This window comes from Xenopus laevis, chromosome 1L (genome assembly GCF_017654675.1).
Source record: "Xenopus laevis strain J_2021 chromosome 1L, Xenopus_laevis_v10.1, whole genome shotgun sequence".
Taxonomy (NCBI): Eukaryota; Metazoa; Chordata; class Amphibia; order Anura; family Pipidae; genus Xenopus; species Xenopus laevis.
Genome location: NC_054371.1, coordinates 166754082 through 166776546, shown reverse-complemented (window position 1 = coordinate 166776546; position 22465 = coordinate 166754082). Strand labels below are relative to the sequence as shown.

The following is a 22465-nucleotide window of genomic DNA, read 5'->3' as shown; positions in this document are numbered from 1 at the left end:
TACATACATATATATTGTTATTTATTTCTGATAGAGAAATGTTAAGTTTCAATGAATGGTAACACTGGGTTACATTTAGTTAAAAAATGCTCACCAGGAGGTACAAGTTGATTGGCAGTGAGATACTTTTTATCAGAAAACATGGCTGTCCAGAATTTGATCATGATGCTGATGTCCTCCCTTAGCTGCTTCTGTGTCTGAGTGGGGAATTTAGGAGGGCAACTATCATGGTACCAACAAAAAAAAAAACGTTAAAAGGAATTTCCAAATATAATTCACAGTTATTACCAGTTTGTCTGTGTTTACTATCAACATTTTCCACTGTATCTAGAAAGACTGATCATTTTTAAATAAAAATACCTTTAGTTCCAGTTCAGAGCCTATTTTCTAGCCTATTTCTTTAATCTATTTTATCTATTTTCAATTTTTAGGTTTATCTAAATTAAGTACAGTAATTAATAGGTGTTGACACACACTAGGCCTGACAGGAAACATACCACAACAAAAGCACAATATTTCTGTTTTCAAGAAAGCATTTTAACATGGAGTTTATAGAAATAACCTATGTCCATTTTACATTACTGACCAAGCAAAGATACTTTGTCAGCTTGAAAATGGACCAGTAAGGTCCGAAATGTTGTTGTGCCATAAAGGTGGTTTTATACTACTAATTGGAGTGCTACAAATTCCTTGGATCTAGAATGTAGGGAGACATTGTCAGACTTGGCATGAGTATGAAGCTTTATTCTCATAGTAAGTAAGTTAGGTTGAAAAAAGACACACGTCCATCAAGTTCAACCTTTGAACTCTATTTTAACCTGCCTAACTGCTAGATGATCCCGAGGAAGGCAAAAAAAACCCATCTGAAGCCTCTCGAATTTGCCTCAGAGGGGGAAAATTCCTTCCCGACTCCAAAATGGCAATAGGACTCGTCCCTGGATCAACTTGTACTATGAGTTCTCAATAACCCTGTATTTCCTCACTTGCTAAAAAGCCATCCAACCCCTTTTTAAATCTAATGTATTCTATTTTTGTTCTGTTTCTCATTCATGAGTCAGATAGGCCAAAGGTTTAAGAATGGATTATGATTGGTATTTAAAAAAACTTTTTCTCGGCTTGTGTATACACCTATCACCTTACAAACGCTTTGATTGACATTTTAATGCCCGTCGGAAATGCATGTTTTGGCCATTTGACAACCCATTAATTTCAATATAAATGTATTATTGGCGTAATTGTGCACCACGTGTGGATTAGCATAAATGCTCAGATCTAAGTACTTCAAGAGCCTAAATTCCTTTTTTAAAATAAGAATTTTTACTATTCTTCTAGAATGTGACCCCCACCTCGACCAGTTGCGACGCAAGAAATCTGGGTGAGGGGTGGCCAGCATTGACTAGGATGTCTCAGGGTGGCATTCAGTTCCAAATCAGCCCTGATGGGACCAGCTTTTGTCCTTATTGAAATGGGAAAAAGCATAGCAGGACAGATCCTGAAACCAAATTATCATTAGCTCACTTGAGACTTATGGATTCTATGTTACAACAATTAAAAGTTCAAGATATAGGTGTTAAATACAAAGCATGAATGAAGTTATTGGGCATAAAATACAATACTAGCTACCATTTTCACTAACCTAAAATAGTCAAACGCTGTAGAGTAGATCTTTTCTCTAAGGACATTACGAATTGTGGCATTTGGGACCACATCTGCATGTAACAGGGACAGCCCGAGAGTCAGCAACCTACAAAGAGAAGAATGAAAGACTATCCCTATAACTAGCTTACACTGCACACTTGTTCTATAAGTCAAGACAACATTTTCCAGTGAGAAATAAAAGGCAGCCGAGTGTATTACTTGAATCTAGCACCAATAGCTGCAACGTGTCGGTTCTGACTTCCTTTACAATCTCCAATGTTTAGGGACAGGGAGCGCTGCAAAAGGCTGGAGAAGATTTCCACCTGATCTGAGCTGCAGTACTTGGCAATCTCAAACCTTTGCATGAGAAACTGAAAAAGAAAAGTTTAGTAGACCTGGGTCAATATAAAATTGCTGGAAAAAAAATTTAAAAAAAAGAAGCACTGACCACTGATGATTTCTGGGGATTTCTTTTATTCTACTCACAATTATATATCCAAGTAATAAAATGCAGTTTTATGAGGACATTTATGCACAGTAGGGCTGTCAGACTAGAGGCCTGTGCACCAGATATGGACCTCTGAGACATTGTTGTGGCCCCTAGACTGCTCAACTGACCTTTGGGCTTCCAAACAGTTATCAAAGTAAACAACTGGCCCACTGTAATGAACCAGCTGAGGGCACACATCTACAAACAGAAGAGGTTACTTTGTAAAACCGTACTGATGGGAAGTACAGGTATGGGATCCAATATCCGAAAACCTGTTATCCAGAAAGTTCCAAATTACAGAGAGGCTTTCTCTCATAGACTATTATTTCCAAACAATCTAAATGTTTAAAAATAATTTCCATTTTCTATGTAATAATAAAACAGTACCCTGTATTTGATCCAAACGAATATATAAGTAATCCTTATTGGAAGCAAAACCAGCCTATTGAGTTTATTTAATGATTACATGATTTTTTAGTAGACTTAAAGGAACAGTAACCAAAAAAATTAGGGTAATGGCACACAGGCAGATTCGGGGAGATTAGTCGCCCCGGCGACAAATTGCCTCTTCTTCAGGGCGACAATCTCCCCAAACTGCCTTCCCCTACCTTCCTGCCAGCCATAATGAAAAATTGCCAGCCAGAAAGCAATTCGGGGAGATTGTCGCCCCAAAGAAGAGGCGATTTGTTGCGGGGGCATCTAATCTCCCTGAATCTGCCCTAACCCTTAAAGTAATGAAAATATAAAATGTACTATTGACCTGCACTGGTAAAACAGATCTGGTTGCTTCAGAAACACTACTATAGTTCATACAGTGCTACGCAATATGTTGGCGCTATATAAATACATGTTAATAATAATAAACAAGCTGCTGAGTAGAAATGGTGGAAATTGAAAAGATGCTATATGGCACAGGTAAATAGTGGATAACAGCTAAAACCATTATGTTCTACAGAGCTTATCTGCTGTTTAACCCAAGCCTTTTCTCCTTTGAATGGCTGCACCTATTGCTAAACAGCAGCTTATTTATATAAACAATAGTAGTGTTTAGGAAGGAAACACAGCAGTTTTACCACTGCAGGGAAACAATGCATTATATTTGTATTACTTTAAAATACTTTCAATTTTTGATGTTACTATTACAGGTCCCAAGCATTCCAGAATTCTCGGGACCTGTAATTTCTTCCTATCCAGATAACAGGCTCAAATGAAAGACAATAAGTAGAATTTACAACAGATGTCCTGCAGATATGCACTATGAAAGCATCTGGCTTGGACACGTTTACAAAAATTACGAGTAGTCCTAAATATTGTTACTTGAATGGTCATATGTTCATTATCAACTGTGTCTATTTCATATGTTTAACTACAACTTCAGGCATTTTGCAAGCTACTTAAAGATGCTAGAATATGTAGCTGAGTATCATAGGGCTGCACCAGCAAAATTATTGGGGAAAGTACCACTACTACCTTATTGAACCATATAATGGAACTATCTTTAATCGTATAGCAATAATATAATAACTAGACCAGGCCATGTGAGTGCAACATAGCACACTGTATACAAAGTTTACTCACATCAATCCATATATAGTGTGGGTTCACTTGTGGAGGGCATGGACGTGGTTGGCTCTGTTCAGATGCAGCAAGAGGATCAGCCTCCTTCTCTTCTGCTGAGAAAAGTCCAATCTTTTGCTCTACTGTCATTTGCCAAGAACCAGCCATTTCACGCATAAACTGCCAAAAACAAAGAAAAAAAATAATGAAAGGGAAAATTTCAGCATTGTTATTCTTGCTGCATGGTTGACCATTTCAGATCGACATTGACCCAAAAGCTGTTTACATTTCCTGGAAAAGCTTGAATAACTTGTAGCTAAAATGCCTTGGTGCTGCTCAGCACGGCACTGAGTAAAACCTGTAGGTTTAAATGTTGTTTCTTCCCTTACTATTGAAGTAAAGTTTCAGTCAGACAGACTGGATTTCAGACAGAAAACAAGACTGTGTGCATTTTGTGATCAAAATCCACCGCTTGTGCAAATTGATAGGCAGATTACAGACCTGTCAGTGCACACAGAATTTGAGGTGGGGGGGGGTCTGTGTTTTCACGCCAGTGGAGAAAAAGTAAGTAGTTTTTGCTACAAAATTCTTGTCAGGGATACATTTTTACATCCTAAATTACTTTGTAACGCCTTCCAACAACAGCGTAGAAGGGTGTGTATGAGGAATACATGTTCTAAGGTTTTCCAGTTCTACTGTAAGTAGCCAACACATCCAAGTTTTGTCATACCGGTACTTCAATGCCATTCTTAGCTGCAAGCAACCACTCCCAGCAGGCTATAGCTGTCTCCATGCCATGATCGGTGAACATCCGCAGGGGTGCCCAGCACAGGTGGTGTAAAAGCTGAGCATCACACTCTGTTGGGTAAAGAGGAACATAAGGCATAAATAGAATAATCTATTAACCGGATAAGGCATGCATATAAGTGTACAAACTGTTTTTTTTCTGCTAAGCTAATATAAATCATATGATGTCTCATTCAGACTGCATAGGTGGCAATACGTAGTAGCATGATCGTTCCTTTGGTATAAATAGAATGAAGAAGACTGTTATCTTGGAAGTATGATCATCTGTAGTGAAGATCGGTTGGAAGAGAAGATCAGTCGGGAACCAGTCAGAATCGTCTTTTGCAACTATTGTTCTGTAATTATTGTCAGACTGACTATACATGAAACCTGCCCAATTTGACAAAACAACCAATATCCATGGTACAAGGATGTCTGTTCTGATTATTCCCTGCACACAAATATCATGTAAAGTATGAAATCTCAAATTCAGTTACAATATCTGCATGTGTATAGCCAATTTAAGGTACAGAATCTAAAGAAAAAATGCCCTGACATTAACAATGAAGGGTCCAATTTTAGTAAAGCTATCCAGTCAAGATACCACTGCAGCTGCATTCCCTGAATAGTATGACATTGCTGTGGGAAAACAAACTTAAATTGCTCTACACTCTGAAATAAAGTTTATATATATATATATATATATATATATATATATATATATATATATATATATATATATATATATATATATATATAGTGTATTTTTATTTAAATAAAGAATAAATAGATTCATGAGCATACTATATAAATGACTACACTAGAATACTCACCCCCCTCCAAAAAAAGATCAAACCAAAGACATACATACACAATATAAAACTATAATCGGTGAAGATGTAATAATGTGTTGCTTAGAATGGACATCTTTTCATCAGACCATTTCCTTATACTGTAGTATCACACAGGGCCTTGCAATTGGAATCATTGGCAAGATTCTATCCCAAACATTTTCACCATTCCGTTCTGCACATTACAATAATTTATTCTCTCAAATACAATAAAGCACACATTTGTTTATGCAATGAATCTGGTGACAAAACATCTTCATTACAGCACATTAAAAAAGCAGCAGGCCTGTCATTAATAGCATGTAATGCATTGGTAGGCATTTTTTGTTTTGTTATGAGCTTTACAGACACCCTTTCGAGAATTTCAGAATGCCTTGATGGAAGAGAATATTTGGGCACTTTGTCATCCGGGATTTTACAAGAGCCACACTGTGACATTGCCTAAGTCTGCTGTAAGTCAGTGTATAAAACTGTATACAAGTACAACCCTCTTACCTTTGCTGCTAATGAGCAGGGCAGTAAGTTTGAACATGACCTGTGTATAAGCCTCTGGATGGCCGCAGTCCAAAGCATCACTGAGGAGCTTTAGCATGAGCTTATTTAAGTCAGAAGTTCTGCCAGTTGCATCAGAGAACTCAATCATGCCAGCAACCTGTGACATAAACGTAACAGACGGAGCACACATTAACTTTGCATGAACACAAATACAAATTGAACAGAGATATTTTCAGTGCCTGCAGGTACATGGTCGATGCCACTTAAAACCACACATGGTAGTAGGCAGACAGTGTATTACCAATCCTTTACCTCTCCAGCATAGCGGTTGCGCAGGTTCAGAGATGCCATAAAGTTTGAATAATCCTTCTTGACACAGGCTGGCCTTTCTGTTAGTTGTGTAACCTTGAAAGAATACACAAAGTGACAAGTAAGGCTAAATATTGGCTTTGTGTCTCTGATATAATGTGAATCCAATCAGACAGAGCTACAGATTAAATGTGGAAAACTAAAGAGAGATGTATGAAAGAGGAATACACATTGCCAGATAATAGTTTAAAGTAAATTTATAAATGATGTGACTAAATTTAATTACCATTAAATTGAACAAATATTTTATGGATACGAACATATATTAAAAAGAATTTTGGTTGCCACACATAACTTGCCAACCAATTGGCTGACTGTGGATAATAGAAGCTGTAGCTATATATACTATTACCCTCCTAGAACATTTGATTGTAAAAGAAAATTATTCTGGCAAAGCTGTAGTCCCCTCGTATTCTCTTTTTCAGATCTGTAAGCAGAGCATAATGTTAATAGAGCAAACACAGTGAAATTCCAGATGGTAAGGAGCGGAAGACATATTGTAACTGAAATGGACTCTCATTACTCCAAGTCGCCAGGTTAATTTTCCAACAGAGAGATAGCTGGAAGAAACTGGTAAGTTAACCACACCCAGAGAGCAGGACAGGCAGAGCAGCAAATGGTGATGTGCATGTTAGAACAAACCTGGGCAGAGGAAGCTGGAGACTGGAGGGAAGGGCAACAAACAATGGAGGGCAAGGGCAACGGGAACACATGGGTAATGAGACCACATCATCAGGACGGGATAGGGAGAGAAAGCAATAGTATTAAACTTGTGTAAACACATGGTTGAGAAACAAAACAAAACACCATCAATGCCAAGGACATATGGGAAGCCATGCTAATGTGTAGTAAAGCAAACAAACCCTCATAGCTCAGCTTAACATACTATGGATTTAATGAAATGGTAAAGCTAAAATGCCTTAGGGCACAAATCACATTTACATGAATAACATTAACACTAACATTCATTAAATGTTCACACTCAAACGTCCTGTATGGTTATCCCTTGGCAACATTAACACATTCTAAAGAACATAAAGCACACACTGCACTATGTACATATAGAAACTATAGGGCAATGCATGCAGGAGTTATATCACAGAAGGAAACATGGGATGCACAATACTAATTATATGGTGCAATTATATGGTAGATTAGAATTCCAACTAAAGGCCAAAGGTTTGTTGGAAATTGATTGTTGTAAATCCACGGCAACTGCCTCAGTATGTAAGCAAATTAGCGTTACACTTAGCACCAAACAGGTTATGCAGTGAAAGCATTACAAAATACTATTGGTAGAGGTCTTAATAAGTAAATATCAATATTATGCACACAGCAAATAACGGGAACCCTAAGGAATGTACACTGGAAAAAGACAGATGCTTGACCGAACAAATAACACAAAGTTATGCTCGCAAAGCTTTTACTTTGGGGGTCAATGAAATCATGCAGCAAGTAACAAATGCATATCCCATGATATAGCACTAATATGAACATTTTAAGATATAACACATTTAGGGCCAGATTCAATTAAGTGAGAAAAAGTTATCTCATGGTTTATCACATTAAAACGTGGACGAGATTCAATTTGAGGAGAAAAAAAAACTTTTCTCCAAATTCAGTTCCAGTATTTTCCGATAGACTTCAACAGAGTTTTCATGTGATAAGTGAGTTTTTCTGAATTGAATTGCAATTCAAATTGAATCTCGTCCATGACTTTTCACGTGATAAGCCATTTTCTCATTGAATTGAATCTGGGCCATAATGTGATATTCTGTGTAGAAGAACAAAGGCTGTTAAAGCATCAACTCTGTAATAACTTCATTGATGGTTCAGGGTGAGGTGCTGTGCAAGGAAGGTGTCTGGATACTTGTAACCGTTTGGTGTACCATATCTTAAATACAGCCAAAATGCAAAAATATTTGCAACGATATTGATAGAAATATATCAAAACTGTTACATAAACCCACGTATAAAAAGAGAAGTTCACAACTCATATAGCACTGCAGTAAAAGCCCCACTAGGGTATGAATATAGATGTATATTGGCAGTGCTTATTGACAGGTTTGTTTTCCTGCTTTCGTTTTTATTGTTCTTAAGCGGTAGTCCAAATAAGGCACTCAGTCTAAAAGTGTTTCCCATTATACCAACTCAGATTAAAGTAGCAAAGTAATTTCATAAATAGTAATAATACAATAAAATAATAACAACAACAACAACAACAACAGAGTATAAGTTACTCACCCCCAGGGTAGTATTCTGCCTGTTGTACCCAGCAAAATGCAATATGCTTTCAGTAGCCATGGCAAGACCAGTGTGCTGGGAAAGGCCAGACATCCAGTTCTGGTGCTTGTTCAGATATTCCTAAAATGTAAAAACCCAGTGTCAGGTGAGATCTGTTCCCTGCCACTGACTTGTTGGATTGATCACTACTTTCACAAACCTGCTTATGCAGGAAGACAAAAAAAGATTCAAAGATACAGTGATAAATACTTGTTCTTTAGTTTTTTTTAATGCTTCAAGCTCCCACTGCACATCAACATTTAAAAAGATATTAAAATGAACAGCATTACACTTAAAACTTTTATGATTTTCCTAAACTCAAGACCAATATGAAATGAAAAATAAATGAATAAATCCACACTGTAAGCTGTCGCATAGAAATGTTTGTTGATTTGGTTAAGCAATACCTGCAGGTGGGACTTGGTCACGGAAGGAGCCCATTTCATTGCTTCCTGTAGAATCATACCACATCGAGCTGCAAAATCTTTGACAATGCTCTGCAATTAAATAGAAAGCCAAAATTGTAGTTGGCAGATCTGTAACATCTGAGAAATATACAAGATACACACATCTTACTAATTTTCACTACCCTGCAACCAAAGAAAGGAGCACAGGTGAAAGAATATACAAGGTAATATCATACCTCTCTGGCCTCGTAGGTATCGGGAACAGTTATTCTATAAGGTGCATCTGGAATGTCATAATATGGCTGGTCTTTGTGAATATCCTGAAAGAGATTCACATTCACGGTAAATTGCACTTAACAGTGACAAACATCCTACAATATTTTTCCAAGAACAGAATACCCTACTATGACTTACTGCACTAAGAGACAAGGAAAGAGTCTGCAGTATGTCCAGCATGGTTTTCAGCACAGTACCACTCCACAGCAAGTGGGGAAATCTGAAATTGGGAGAAGGCTTAGTTATAAGAATGCATACAATACAATAGTTCTCTATTCAAGCAAGATTAAATTACTATATTTTCAGTTATATAGTTTGGGGGTTCCAGCCTGGATAGTTGTGTCTGAACAAAGCACTCTTGTTAACTCACATTAAAAAATTTGTCAAACCATTTTTTTGAAAATTACACAATTGCTGAGAACAAAATTTGTAAGGTAAAGCATACAATGGAAGAAAACTGGGGAATGTTTTTAAACTAAGATAAGTATACCCTTCTGGTGATATACATAACCACCTGCATTCATTATCAGAGGAGTCATTCTACAAGGCACACAAACTTCACGACATTTTCTAAGCTTAACATTTAAAGCAGAACTGTCATAGTATAAGAAAACCAATAGGGGTGTTTCATAAATCTGTTTTGCAGACAGGCTTACTATATTTTTCTATACTTTGCATAAGTGGTTCATTAGTGTGCCACCACAACCAAACATTTTCCCATGATGTGAGGCAATTGGACATTCCAAATTGTTTATGCTGAAATCATTTTTTTAGACCTGAAATGAATATCATTATCTAACATTAATTCCTAAACCTGATATTTTTAGCAAAAATGTTAGATAGTAAGAGCAAACATAAGTAATAACATGGCACAGTTGTAGTTCTGTGTACAATTAGTAAGCAAAATGTACAGTGATTTATAGTGAAACTGGTGAGGAATGTGCGAGCAAGCAACAGCTCAAAAATGGAGCTTCCATTAGGGCAAGGATTATGAATGAGAAAATTAAGAATACTCACTTGTCTACTAGCCCTGACAAGTATTTGTCAGCTACCCGCCGAATACGCTTATGGATGTGATTGAAGTTTACCAGCAGGAATTGTGCATGACGCTCCAGTTCTTCCTCGTTTTCTTTAGTTTTAGGCTGTGTGGAAGAATATACACACATATATATACATAAATATATATACATAAATATATATATATATATATATATATATATATATATACATACATACATACATACACACATACATACATACACACACTAGCAGGATAAAAGTAGTAGTAATTGCTCTCTCTTTGGGCTTAAAAACTAAACACTAACTTTTAATACTTCACACACTAGTTGTCTGGCCCAGGGACCAAGGCAAATACATTAATATGCTTTCCTTCGGGACCACACTAGGAAAACCAAGATGGTATTTCCTGTGTTGGGTTAAAACCATCAGGGTAGGGGCATTTAGTAATCTAGTTTCAAGTGACATTTACCACCTGGCCAAGAAAACATAGAAATCAAAGGTTAACTCTGAAGAGTCAGAACAGAAAGAAAAGTAATTAAAAAAAAAAAGAAACCAGATGCAAAGTTTAGATCACTTCCATCTGCAACATATTAAAAGTTAACTCAAAGATGAGCTTCTTCTTTACATTAACCACTCATTTAGAAATTAATAAAAACTGTTAAAGGCACACTTTGGCCTCACCTTATCAGCCATCAGAGCCAGAAAAGCTTCAAACACTTTGTCAGCTACTGCAATAACACACTGCACCATTCCTACAGGAAAGCAAAAAGATGGGTTAAAGGGATACTGTCATGATTTTATGGTGTAGTTTTTATTTCTAAATTACACTGCTCACACTGCAAATAATTCACTCTACCATATAAAATTTTATTCCTGAACAAACAAGTGTTGTAATTGTTGTAAAATTGATGTTGAGACAACCATCCCAGGTCATTTTGCCAGGTTATTTTGTTTCTGTGCTGTCAGAAAGAGCCAGCACTTGATGGAACTGCTTTCAGATAAGCTATGGTTTTTCCAACTCAATATAACTGAAGGAGTCGCAGTGGGACTTGGATTTTTACTATTGAGTACTATTCTCATATGTACCAGGGAGCAGTTATCTGGTTACCTTACCATTGTTCTATTGATAGGCAACGTACAGTACAGCAGTAAAGAGAGATTGAAGTTTATTGGAGAACAAGTCACAAGACCGGGGGCACGTGGGAAACGGACATGTCTAGCCCCATGTCAGATTTCAAAATTAAATATAATAAAAGTTTGCTCTTTTGAAAAATGGATTTCAGTGCAGAAGTCCGCTGGAGCAGCACTATTAATTAAAAAAATGTTCACGTAGTAGAATCCCTTTAAGGTTATGTGCCGCAATAGCAGTGACAGATGCCAAGCAATATCGATCTAAAGAAGCACACACAAGTGTGTGGAATTAGTGAAAATAAAAACAATGGTATGTATATATAGTGTCATACTCATAGGCCAGTAAATAAAGCATATGGGATCTTCATTTGTGCTAAGGCAGTCTAATGATAAAATAAACAAAAGTGAAATTTTATAAACTGGGTGTAAATTTTACCTGATTTATCCTTTTGTATAGCTTTATCCTCAAAGTAAAAGAACATAACTTGGAATTGATCCTTATCAGTCGCATGCAGAACCCTAGAAAAGGCAAATAATGAATTCTGAAGTTATAGAAAATGGCAGATCATGGGAAAATATTTATCTTGGTTCTACTACTGCAGTTTTAAAGGCTACATATATGCAGTGTCAAATACTGACTTTTAGAAGAGAATTTTTAGTTTTTACCCCTAGCAGGAAATAATATCTATATTATGCTTGAGAGCACCAAGAACGCCCTCAGAGTGCAGTGGACTGGCTGTAGTTTGAGGAAGCATACAAATATTTACTCAAGACATCTCAAAAACTGTAAAAATGAATAACAGAATTAATAAAATCAAATTTTCCCCTTTTAGGAAACATAATGAAATATAGGAATACGTTATCTTATGTTATATATCCATTTTCTCCAAATACACTACTCTATGCTTAAGACATGACATGATCAGATGCATATGGCCAGATCAGCAGAGATAATTATTTCAGGCATGGAATGTGAATACCTACCTCATGTGCTCCAGACGGTACACAGAGAGCAGGTAGGTAGACATGGCAAAGTCCAGCTTGTTGATGAGTGCAGACACTTCCGGAGCAGGATCAAGAAGGCTGATAATTGTGCTTCTCAGCTCATTAAGTTCTGCCTACAGAAAACTTCAGTTAAACTCATTTATCCCAAGGAGGTCAAAGAGACATAAAAATGTGTAACAAATTTATAAAGAATGTTCTAACAAACCACTGAATAAGTAGAACTGTACTGTAAGACCAAAACAACAGATATTCATTTCTCTCCAGAATGTTAGTAACCTGGATGCTAACAACAATTCTGTTTTGAGACAAAACCACAAGCAGATTAAATATGTGCTGCTGGATCTTACAGTATTGGGTCCTTTTCCCATTCACACACTATGATAAATTAACCTGTCTGTATTTTTACAGAGTTTGGGAAGAAACCTAGAGGAAACCCATGCAAGCACAGGATGAACATATAAACATCTTGCAGATAGAGTCCTGGCTGGAATAAAACCTAGAACTCAAGTTGTTTTTAAACTCAATGCACCTTGATGTAAAATCACTGACACGGCTATGCCCATAATGGTACAAGATAGGCAGAACTCTACAATGATTGTCAACTCCCAAATACTCAGCCTCAAAAGCATATAATGTTGCAACAGTTTTTTTTGGTATCCCCATTGAAATAGTGATGAACAAACCATGGGAAATGCACACTATTTCACTGCTTTTAATCAACTTTCCAAAGATATTGGGAACTGAAAAGATTTTGCTGTTTGTCCCAGTATGACTTTGGTCCCCTTATCGGGATTCAATTATTCTTTACTCAAATCTTTTCAGATATTAGATGACAAGCAAAATCACATTTTCCAAATCAGTACAAATACCTTACCGGTGTTACAGTGTCATTTTTCATGGCAGAGTTGTATTGCAACACAGAACGCAGAGGTTCTTTGCTTGGGAACGTCAGTAGAGGAGATTTAGTGGCGATTTCACAGACACCTTCATACCATTCCTCAGGCCAGAGACCTGCAGAACAAAGACAAAGAGTAAAAGAGAACCCTACAAAACACAAAAAAGCAGTGCTACAAGAGCAGACTGCACTGTAATCTCCGCCAAATCATCATTTTAGGAGAGATATGGTGAGGGAAAAAACAAACACTCATATCACATACAACTTCTTATGTATTCCCAACTCCTATTTACCTGATCCTTCCACTGCAAATCCCATGAGCACAGAGTACAGCCAAAAATCTCTGAAGAGTTTCTGAAGACGAGGTTTGGCCTCTTTTATTGGTGGAAGCCTTCGAGTGAGCTGGTAATGAAGCACAGCAAATTAGCAAATTTACAGGCTTAATAAATCCACATGGTGCAAAGAGGCTCATCATTTAGTTAAAAGAGCTGGATAGGATGACAGGATCTGAATGGGATAGAATCCCATATATCAGGGGTGCCCAAACTTTTTGCAACCAGGGCCAGATTTGGTGAGGTGAAAATGTGTGGGGGCCGACCATTCAGCCCGACATTCTTTGAACCATTAACATTAAATTACAGGAATCGAGTAATCGTAGCAGTAATATTTGGGAACATTAGTGTAATGATCTGCCACTTGGTCTATAGTGCTGCCTGTGTGCTGAAGGTGTTAGCAATAGACACGTACTGGAACGTAGTGACGCCATACTTCTTTAGTTTACTGTACTGGCTGTCAGTATGTCTATTGACACCTTTAGCCCTAAAGAAGTATGCGAAAACAGCGCGTCTCTAAGTGCCAGTACGTGTCTATTACTAACACCTTCAGCACACAGGCAGCAGTATAGACCAAGTGGCAGATCATTTCACTAATGTGCCTTAATTTGGTATTCCTGATTGCACTGTGCTGGGGAGCCTCATTATTATTTCATGATAGAGGGCCGCAATTGGCCCCCAGGCGGCACTTTGGACATGCCTGCCATATATTGTATGCTAAGAAAGAAATGCAAGCTTTCAAGGAGTTGAAGGCCCAGACTCAGTCAATGCCTAATGAAGGGCGAATCTTGATATAAAATGTTGCATATAATTCTTAACATGCTACAAATACCTCCCTATCCACAACTTTTGCATAGGCAATACACCTTACCTCTCCTTTATATCAGAACCTATTTTAATATGTTTAACAAAACAGTTAATATCTTTGTTTTAAAAAACGAATATGTAGTGCAACTCTCATCCACCCTTATAAATAGATATATATTAAACCACTTCCCTGTTACCACCACACTACTTAGTTCATAACTCTTTTTCTCTTACTACATTTAGATACATGTTCTTTGTACGTCCTAATAAGCACTGCTTTTAACTTTAAGTTAACTTTTAGCATGTTATAGAATGGTTCATTCTAAACATCTTTTCAACTGGTCTTTATTTTATTTCTTTTTTTATATCATTTTTGAATTATTTTACTTCTTCCTACTTTCCAGCTTTCAAAAGCCATGTAAAAAAAACACATGCTCTGTAAGGCTACAGATGTATTGTTATTACTACTTTTTATTACTAGACTTTCTATTCAGGTCTTACATACTTATTTGTACAGTAGAATGTGTAATATTATATAAAGTGCTACTTTTTCTGCTTACATGGGGAAGTGATCTCTGTGATGACTTTCTGCTGTCTTTCTATGGCGGGGATTCTATATATATACGGAATGGGATCCGTTATCTGGAAACCCATTATCCAGAAGGCTCCAAATTATGGAATGGTTGCCCCCCATAGACTCTTATTTTATCCAAATAATCTACATTTTTAAAAATGATTTCCATTATCTCTGTAATGATAAAACAGTAGCTGTACATGATCCAAACTAAAATATAATTAATCTTTATTGGAGGCAAAACCAGCCATTTGCATTTATTTAATGTTTGCATGATTTTCTAGTAGACTTAAAGGAATACTGACATTAAAAAACTACTTCTTGAATTATGAATATACATTAAAAGTTACCTATAGGTCGTGTTGATCATTTTTTGCTGAGAGGTTTGGTCATCCAAGTAATTGTTAGTTGAAGTTTCTTAACCTGTTTTGCCAACCTGACTGTCCCATCTCAGCCTGTCAGTTAAAGTTTCCAATGCTAACGGACTCCTGCTGCACAAATATGGCAGCCCCTTCATACAGGAACATGGGGCATCACACAGGTAATGTAAAAGCATTGTGCAAATACTTTACGGCAAAGTTATAAGTAGCTTGCAAAGGCAATATTATGATAGACGTAAAAAAAGAGTTTAATTTCTGGTGTCAGTATCTCTTTACGGTATGAAGATCTAAATTACAGAAAGATTCATTATCCGGAATACTCCAGGTCCCGAGCATTCTGGATAACAGGTCCGATACCTGTACTTACATTCCAGAGCTCTTATCTCACAAGAAACTAAGCAGGAACAAATAAGCTTTGTCTAAAAGATAATTTACATTTTATACACTGCTGTCTAAACATTTAAAGTGCCCAGATATGAAGCCTGAACGGCTAGTATGACAGAAGATTAACACTACACTGTAAAGGCATAAGTAAAGTTTAAATGGAATTATTAAAAGCAATTGAGCTCATAATTTCCAGTTAATCCATTGGCTAAACAAAATGTTTATTTTAAGTGCTGCATGGATATAAGAATGAATATAGAAAGACTGCAGCAAGCTAAGTAGATTTCCATGCAAAATCTGTTTCAAGGCATTCACTGGATCTCTGTGTGGTTTATTACCATAGGTCTGGCAATGTACTACAGGAAATAAGAAAGGGGTGGAAAAGGAGGGAGGGATCTAGGGGGACTCTACACAAGAGAGGGGGATTTGGCTGACAAATGCATTTCTATCCCTGTTTGATCTAGGGGCTGTTTACTCTGGGAGGTACATGTAGAAGCTAGTGGCAAAGGTTACTTTTAAGCTGTTTTGGGCCAGAGGAATCTATTTTCTGCTGAACTGGGAACAAGCTCTTTGGTAAGAATGATTCTCTATTACACATTTTCTTCTTTTCACATATCAATGATTGTTGCAAATATAGTGAACTAAAACAAGAGTCTAATAACATCTCAGCGATTCCCTGCAATAACATTTATCAAAGGTACAAACTAGGTAACATTTTAGCACAACAAATACAGACCTTTTATTTTCTCAATTTTTCCCAATGTATGATATATTATGTGTAAATGAAGTATATGGAGTGTACTGATGATTCTTCATTATAGCGGTAGTTAGAATCAAGTACAAGGTGCTGTTTTAATAACAGAGGAAATCCTTTTTTGTTTTGTTTTTTTTTACTAGAATTATTTGCTAAGAATGTGCTGTATGGGAGATGACCTTTCTGTAATTTGGAACTTTCTGCATAATAGGTTTATCCCAAACTATCAGCCAAAATATCTTTCTACCTTTTGAACCCATCCCCCAGAATCAAAAGAAATGTACATTAATCCTTTTTAGGGGATTCACGTTCTCATACATTTGCTTATTTCTACCCTAAAACAAATACAAAATGCATACTTCCACTTTAAAAAGGAGGACGGAGAATTAACAAAATGCTTTATTTTCCAGCTACAACATAATGATGCCAAGGGAGCTGCCTAAAGCAGAGTTAATTAAAACCATACTTGCTGTAGAGGCAGAAAATATTTTTTATGTAGAATGCAACAAAAAGAAAATAAAAACGTCATAATGTAAACACTTGGATACATCTTATTTCACTTAACTCATTAACATTTGATAGAATTGTTGCTCTGAATATTAACTTCGATGTTTCAATACAAAATCATTTCTCTTAGACTTAGGTTTCCAAAATGAAACTTCTACACTTAGCTACAATATTTCTTCTTATTCACGCAACACTCGGTGGAGTTAAGGACTTGCAGGAGCACTTTGAGGACACTTCTACTGGTATAAACCCCAGGGGAAGTCAAACCCAAGCTGTAGAAAACCTCCTGGATGATACGGTTACCAATGACTTGAGCACTGAAGGAGAAGATGAAGAAGACTACCTGGACTTTGATAAAATATTTGGAGAAGATGAAGATTATATTGATATAATCGATGCTGCCCCTGAAATTAAAAATTCTGAAACCCAGCAAGGGAACATTTTTGAACTGTTCCATGGGAAAACAAGGGTTCAAAGGCTCAATATAATCAATGCTAATTTTGGGTTTAACCTTTACCGTGCAATAAAAAACAATACAGACGCATCTGAAAACATTCTGCTTGCACCTGTTGGCATCTCCACTGCAATGGCCACAATATCATTAGGTACAAAAGGCCAGACTTTGGAGCAAGTACTTTTAACACTGGGCTTTAAAGATTTTCTCAATGCTAGCTCAAAGTACGAGATATTAACATTACACAATGTCTTCCGGAAATTGACTCACAGGCTCTTTCGGAGAAATTTTGGCTACACCTTGAGATCAGTCAATGACATATATGTGAAAAGGGACTTTTTAATTCGAGAGCCTTTCAAGAACAACTTGAAAAACTACTACTTTGCAGAGGCACAGACGGTAGATTTTGGAAACAAAGATTTTCTTACTAAAGCCAACAAACGTATCCAGCAGCTCACTAAGGGCTTAATAAAAGAAGCACTGACAAATGTGGACCCAGCATTACTCATGTTGCTTGTCAATTGTATCTACTTCAAAGGTAAATGCTTTCTATCTAATTAGTAACTAACTAGTTCAAGAGACAACAATACTTACAAAAAAAGTTATTGATTTGTGAGAATATGACACTAATAGATCTGTATCCTGCTCTCACAGAATAGGCATGCATAACAGGGAGCCTCACACCTTAGGGTGCTGGGTGCTGTAGTTTAGCAACAGACTGACAGCCAAAGGTTGCAGATTCTAGCGATGGAATGAGATATATGATATTAAATGGCCGACATAAAAATTCATTCATTACTTTTATTGGCAGCCTACTTTCATTGGCAGAAGAACCCTCAGTAATTAGAAAAGCTTAGCTACACTGCTGCTTTGCCAGCAGAAAGGGAATGCAGAAAAGGGCACAAAACAATGGGGGGGGGGGCTGATATTACCCAAAGATAGGCAGATCAAAGATAGGCAGAAAAATATAAACTTTTATATATGTTTACCTGAATGAGTAAACCCTTGACTAAGGGCAGTATAAAATATAATATATGTTTTTTTTAATTGTTCTACTCTTATCAGGTACTTGGGAGAACAAGTTTCCAGTGGAGTATACGCAAAACATGAATTTTCGGCTAAATGAAAAGGAGCTGGTGAAAGTACCGATGATGAAGACAAAGGGAAACTTCTTGGTTGCAGCTGACCCCGAGTTAGATTGTGCGGTTTTGCAGTTACCATATGTGGGGAACATCAGCATGCTAATTGTACTGCCTCATAAACTCTCTGGCATGAAACTTCTGGAAAAGCAGATCAGTCCGCAGGTGGTAGAACGGTGGCAGAATATCATGACAAACAGGTATAAAGTTACCACAATTGGACTGAAAGACAATATTTCAGGTCAGAGACAGCCTATTGTGTAAAGGCAGTCAGAAAGAATGAAATATGTGAACTGTAGGATAGCATGCCGCTAAAACTGAGGGGTAATGTAAATTAATTTATATCTATAGATTTTACGAGAATGTTTTTTCCTGTTAGAATAGAAATGAAAAAGAATTAGATCTAAATTAAATAGAATAAATACTATGTAACAAGAAAAATTTGGTAGTTATGGGTTACAAGACCTGGAAAATCGTTATACCTGCTATTATATACCACCTCAGGATTCAAGCTATAGGGGAAAACATTTTATAAAAGTTGTCAGTGAAAATTAAATGCAAAGTGAAGCCAATAAAAATGCTATAGTGCGGGAAGCATTTTCAGTTCAAAAAGCATTATAGTTCAATTGATTTTTGAATGGATGTTTTGTTTCAGGACAAGGGAGGTCTTTCTACCTCGTTTCAAACTGGAGAAAAGCTACGACTTACAGAAAGTTCTTAGCAATATGGGGGCGACAGATCTATTCACTCATGGAGACTTCTCAGGAGTTTCAGATAAGGATATAAATATTGGCTTGGTAAGTACCTACTCCATATATTCACTAAACTTAAATCCAAATAGCAAAGCTGTAAAAAAACAATCATCATATTTCCCATACAGTCCTATTTATGTTTGACTGATTTACTTTGTAATAAGACAGACTTAACACATTGTGTTCCGAGTTACAAATATAGTCTGTGCACATCGGATATTAGATCCCATCCCTGTACAGTGTAATAACTGCTTATTTTTACATTATCCAAGGCTAATAGCTTGCTAAGTAGTAGTCCTTTAGCCTTTGTCCCATGTTAAAAGCTCCCTCTGCCCTGCCAAGAACCGTCCCTGGAAACAAACAGTATAGACGGTTAAGATTTGTTTGCAGCTCTTTTGCAATACTAAACAAAAGGCTGGTTATTATTGGTCAGGGATGTAGTATGATAAAATTGTATACCAAGTATAGCGAGTCCATTGCACAATGCATTTTATAAATTCTACTTACAAAGATAACCAAAAAAAAAAGGTCTAACATACCCTGGACGCTTTCATATACAGATAGAAGCACTTGGTATTTATGTAGGGTTCAGGGTTACTCTTCTGAGTCTATAAAACTTTGCTCTGCTGAACACAGAACAGAATGGAGATTGCAATTGGTGGTGCAAGAAAATCCTCCCACTCTAATTATAGTCTGTGCAATTTTGTATTATGCCTAAGAAGCCAACATATTTTTTTAAAAATTACCAAGCAGTGTTTACTACTGCAATTTAACAAGTGTAAGAACCACTAAATGTGTGAATGTTGTCCTTCTAAATTTGTTGCCCCATCAGTCCTCAGGTCAAAGGGAACAAAGCAAACTAAGAAAAGATAAAATAAATGTTATACATGATCTGACATTTCTGCATAATTATACAGTTCCAGCACCAAGGCACCATCACGGTCAACGAGGAGGGAACAGAGGCAGCGGCAGTGACAGTGGTGGGCTTTATGCCACTTTCAACACAAGCTCGTTTTGTTGCTGACCGACCCTTCCTCTTCCTCATCTATGAGCATCGCACAAACTGCCTGGTTTTTATGGGAAGAGTAGCCAACCCCACAAAATCATAACATTGTAAAAATATGATGTCTATCGAATATAGTTAAGTAGACTTTGCATAAGGTACCCTGGCAATGTTACATCTAGAGCTTTTCTATCATATATAATAACTAAAAAAGTGATATGCATTGTGACGTAACATGGAATTTGCTGTATTGTTTTCTTTAATTGTTCATATTTGCCAACACCATAATGTATTATCAGTCAGTAAGGCAATTTAAACTTAAAAACGTAGACATACCTTCTTGTACATAAAGTGAATTCCCACTACCCAAAAAAATAAGTTTACTAAAATGTGTGTTTAGAAAATTAAAGAACAATGCTTAATAAACACATACAAAATTATATATATGAATCTGTGCCATATTATCCTTACAAAACTGAACTTACTACAACTAATGAGAGGTAAAGTTAAGCCAAGGGGGCAAGGCACAGAACACCTTGGACAACAGTTCATACAGGTTGCACTCTGCATTTTTGTACAAAGAGCAGCTCTGTCAGTTAAAAAGCTGCTCTGTACCTAATTTCTGTTCAGGATTTCTGTCCATGTATTATGAATACAGTGCTGCACAATGTAGCAAGCTCTGCATTCAGAGCAAGGCACAACTCTTAACTCTATTCCAGCAGTACAAAGATCGGTGCTTACTCTGAGCCAAAGAGCAAAGTGCAAAAAGTTTAGCATTTTGAACATCCCCTGCCCTAGGAAATTAGTAAAACTTAAAGGAAAACGATACCCCCAAAATGAATACTTAAGGATAGTTTATATCAAATTAAGTGGCATCTGAAAGAATCTTACCAAACGTGTATATATATATATATTTAGGTAAAAACTGCCTTTTACATCTCTTGTCTTGAACCACCATTTTGTGATTTTCTCTGTGCTGCCTCAGAGATCACCTGAACAGAAATACTGCAGCTCTAACTGTTACAGGAAGAAATGTGGAAGCAAAAGACAGAACTCTGTCTTTTAATTGCCTCATGTGACCTAACATGAATGGTTTATTTGGTGTGTTTGTGTGCACACTGAATCGTACGATCCCAAGGGGTGGCCCTTATTTTAAAATGGCAATTTTCTATTTATGATTACTCAATCGCACATACTACTAGAAAAGTATATTTTTATGAAAATGGTTTATTTACATGCAGCAGGGTTTTACATATGAGCTGTTTTATGAAATATCTTTTTATAGAGACCTACATTGTTTGGGGGGTATACTTTTCCTTTTACTGCAACAACAAAACTGATACTATTCAGAAATGAGGGTCAGGGTGGTAATACATCAAGCTCAACCTGATCCTGTCCACCATTAAAAAACAGTACAAAAAACACTACTTCATTTTTGAAACTTAAAAAGCCTCTTAGTTTTGTCATTACTGATGCCAGCCTGGGTAGAATGGCTACAACAGTTTAATAAGATCATGGAAATGTAAGCATTTAATCCACCGCCCAATATCTAGAAGTTAATATATTATTTTTTGTTTTTAAAACACACAGCTATTTTACTTTCAAACTGCAACAGCGTTTGCTCAACAGGACAACACTAACTGTACAGTGCACTGGTGAAATAAAACAAGCAAGTTTGTCTTCTGGGTTGCGCAAGGTTGCTAAATATTTGTCCTCCTACACAGCTTATGTATCCATTAACTTAAGCAAAACAGTCTATTAGCTGCTATGAACTGGTTGATTTTATATGTTGTAATGTGCAATATGTTCACAAACCATATATTTTCAAGAAATCAGATATTTGTTGGCATTTACTTTGTGGATATTTTCTATTACTATTACAAGTATGGTACATGTGAGTCAAAATGCCCCAGACCATGGGGTTTTCCAGATAAGGGATCTTTCTGCAATTTGGATCTCCATACTTTAGATCTACTAAAATAAATAAACCCAGTAACATTGGTTTGATTCCAGTAAGACTTAATTATATCTTATTTTGGATCCATTACAAGGAAATGTTTTAGTATTAGAGAGAAACGGGACATTATTTTTAATAATGAGAATTATTTAATTAAAATGGAGTCTATGGGAGATGTCCTTCTCGTAAATTTGGAGATTTCTGGATAATGGATTTCCA

At 36.6% G+C, this 22465-nt stretch overlaps 2 protein-coding genes across 4 annotated transcripts in view; one reads left to right on the top strand and one right to left on the bottom strand.

Moving 5' to 3' along the window:
- pi4ka.L (phosphatidylinositol 4-kinase, catalytic, alpha L homeolog) overlaps positions 1–22465 on the bottom strand; it is an 84297-nt gene that overhangs the window by 27032 nt on the left and 34800 nt on the right. For 2 of the 3 annotated variants that reach the window (XR_005962038.1, XM_018262039.2), the window contains exons 20-37: positions 13497–13605; positions 13183–13319; positions 12288–12421; positions 11740–11822; positions 10854–10924; positions 10170–10294; positions 9291–9372; positions 9113–9196; positions 8877–8966; positions 8431–8550; positions 6829–6849; positions 6130–6222; positions 5818–5974; positions 4416–4543; positions 3707–3865; positions 1858–2009; positions 1637–1744; positions 95–222 (exon numbers count right to left, since the gene is read on the bottom strand). Coding sequence is in view for 2 of the 3 variants with exons in the window: in XM_018262039.2 (XP_018117528.1) it covers positions 95–222; positions 1637–1744; positions 1858–2009; positions 3707–3865; positions 4416–4543; positions 5818–5974; positions 6130–6222; positions 6829–6849; positions 8431–8550; positions 8877–8966; positions 9113–9196; positions 9291–9372; positions 10170–10294; positions 10854–10924; positions 11740–11822; positions 12288–12421; positions 13183–13319; positions 13497–13605 (1981 nt within the window). In the remaining variant the exon portion in view is untranslated. The remainder of the gene's footprint in view (positions 1–94; positions 223–1636; positions 1745–1857; positions 2010–3706; positions 3866–4415; positions 4544–5817; positions 5975–6129; positions 6223–6828; positions 6850–8430; positions 8551–8876; positions 8967–9112; positions 9197–9290; positions 9373–10169; positions 10295–10853; positions 10925–11739; positions 11823–12287; positions 12422–13182; positions 13320–13496; positions 13606–22465) is intronic. The other variant, XM_018262042.2, reaches the window with a different exon arrangement.
- serpind1.L (serpin peptidase inhibitor, clade D (heparin cofactor), member 1 L homeolog) lies at positions 16240–20731 on the top strand. Its single transcript, NM_001087348.1, is given in 5 exon segments — positions 16240–16253; positions 17072–17933; positions 18461–18734; positions 19190–19331; positions 20204–20731. Coding segments are annotated over 4 exon segments (1455 nt in total). The 5' UTR covers positions 16240–16253; positions 17072–17086; the 3' UTR covers positions 20396–20731.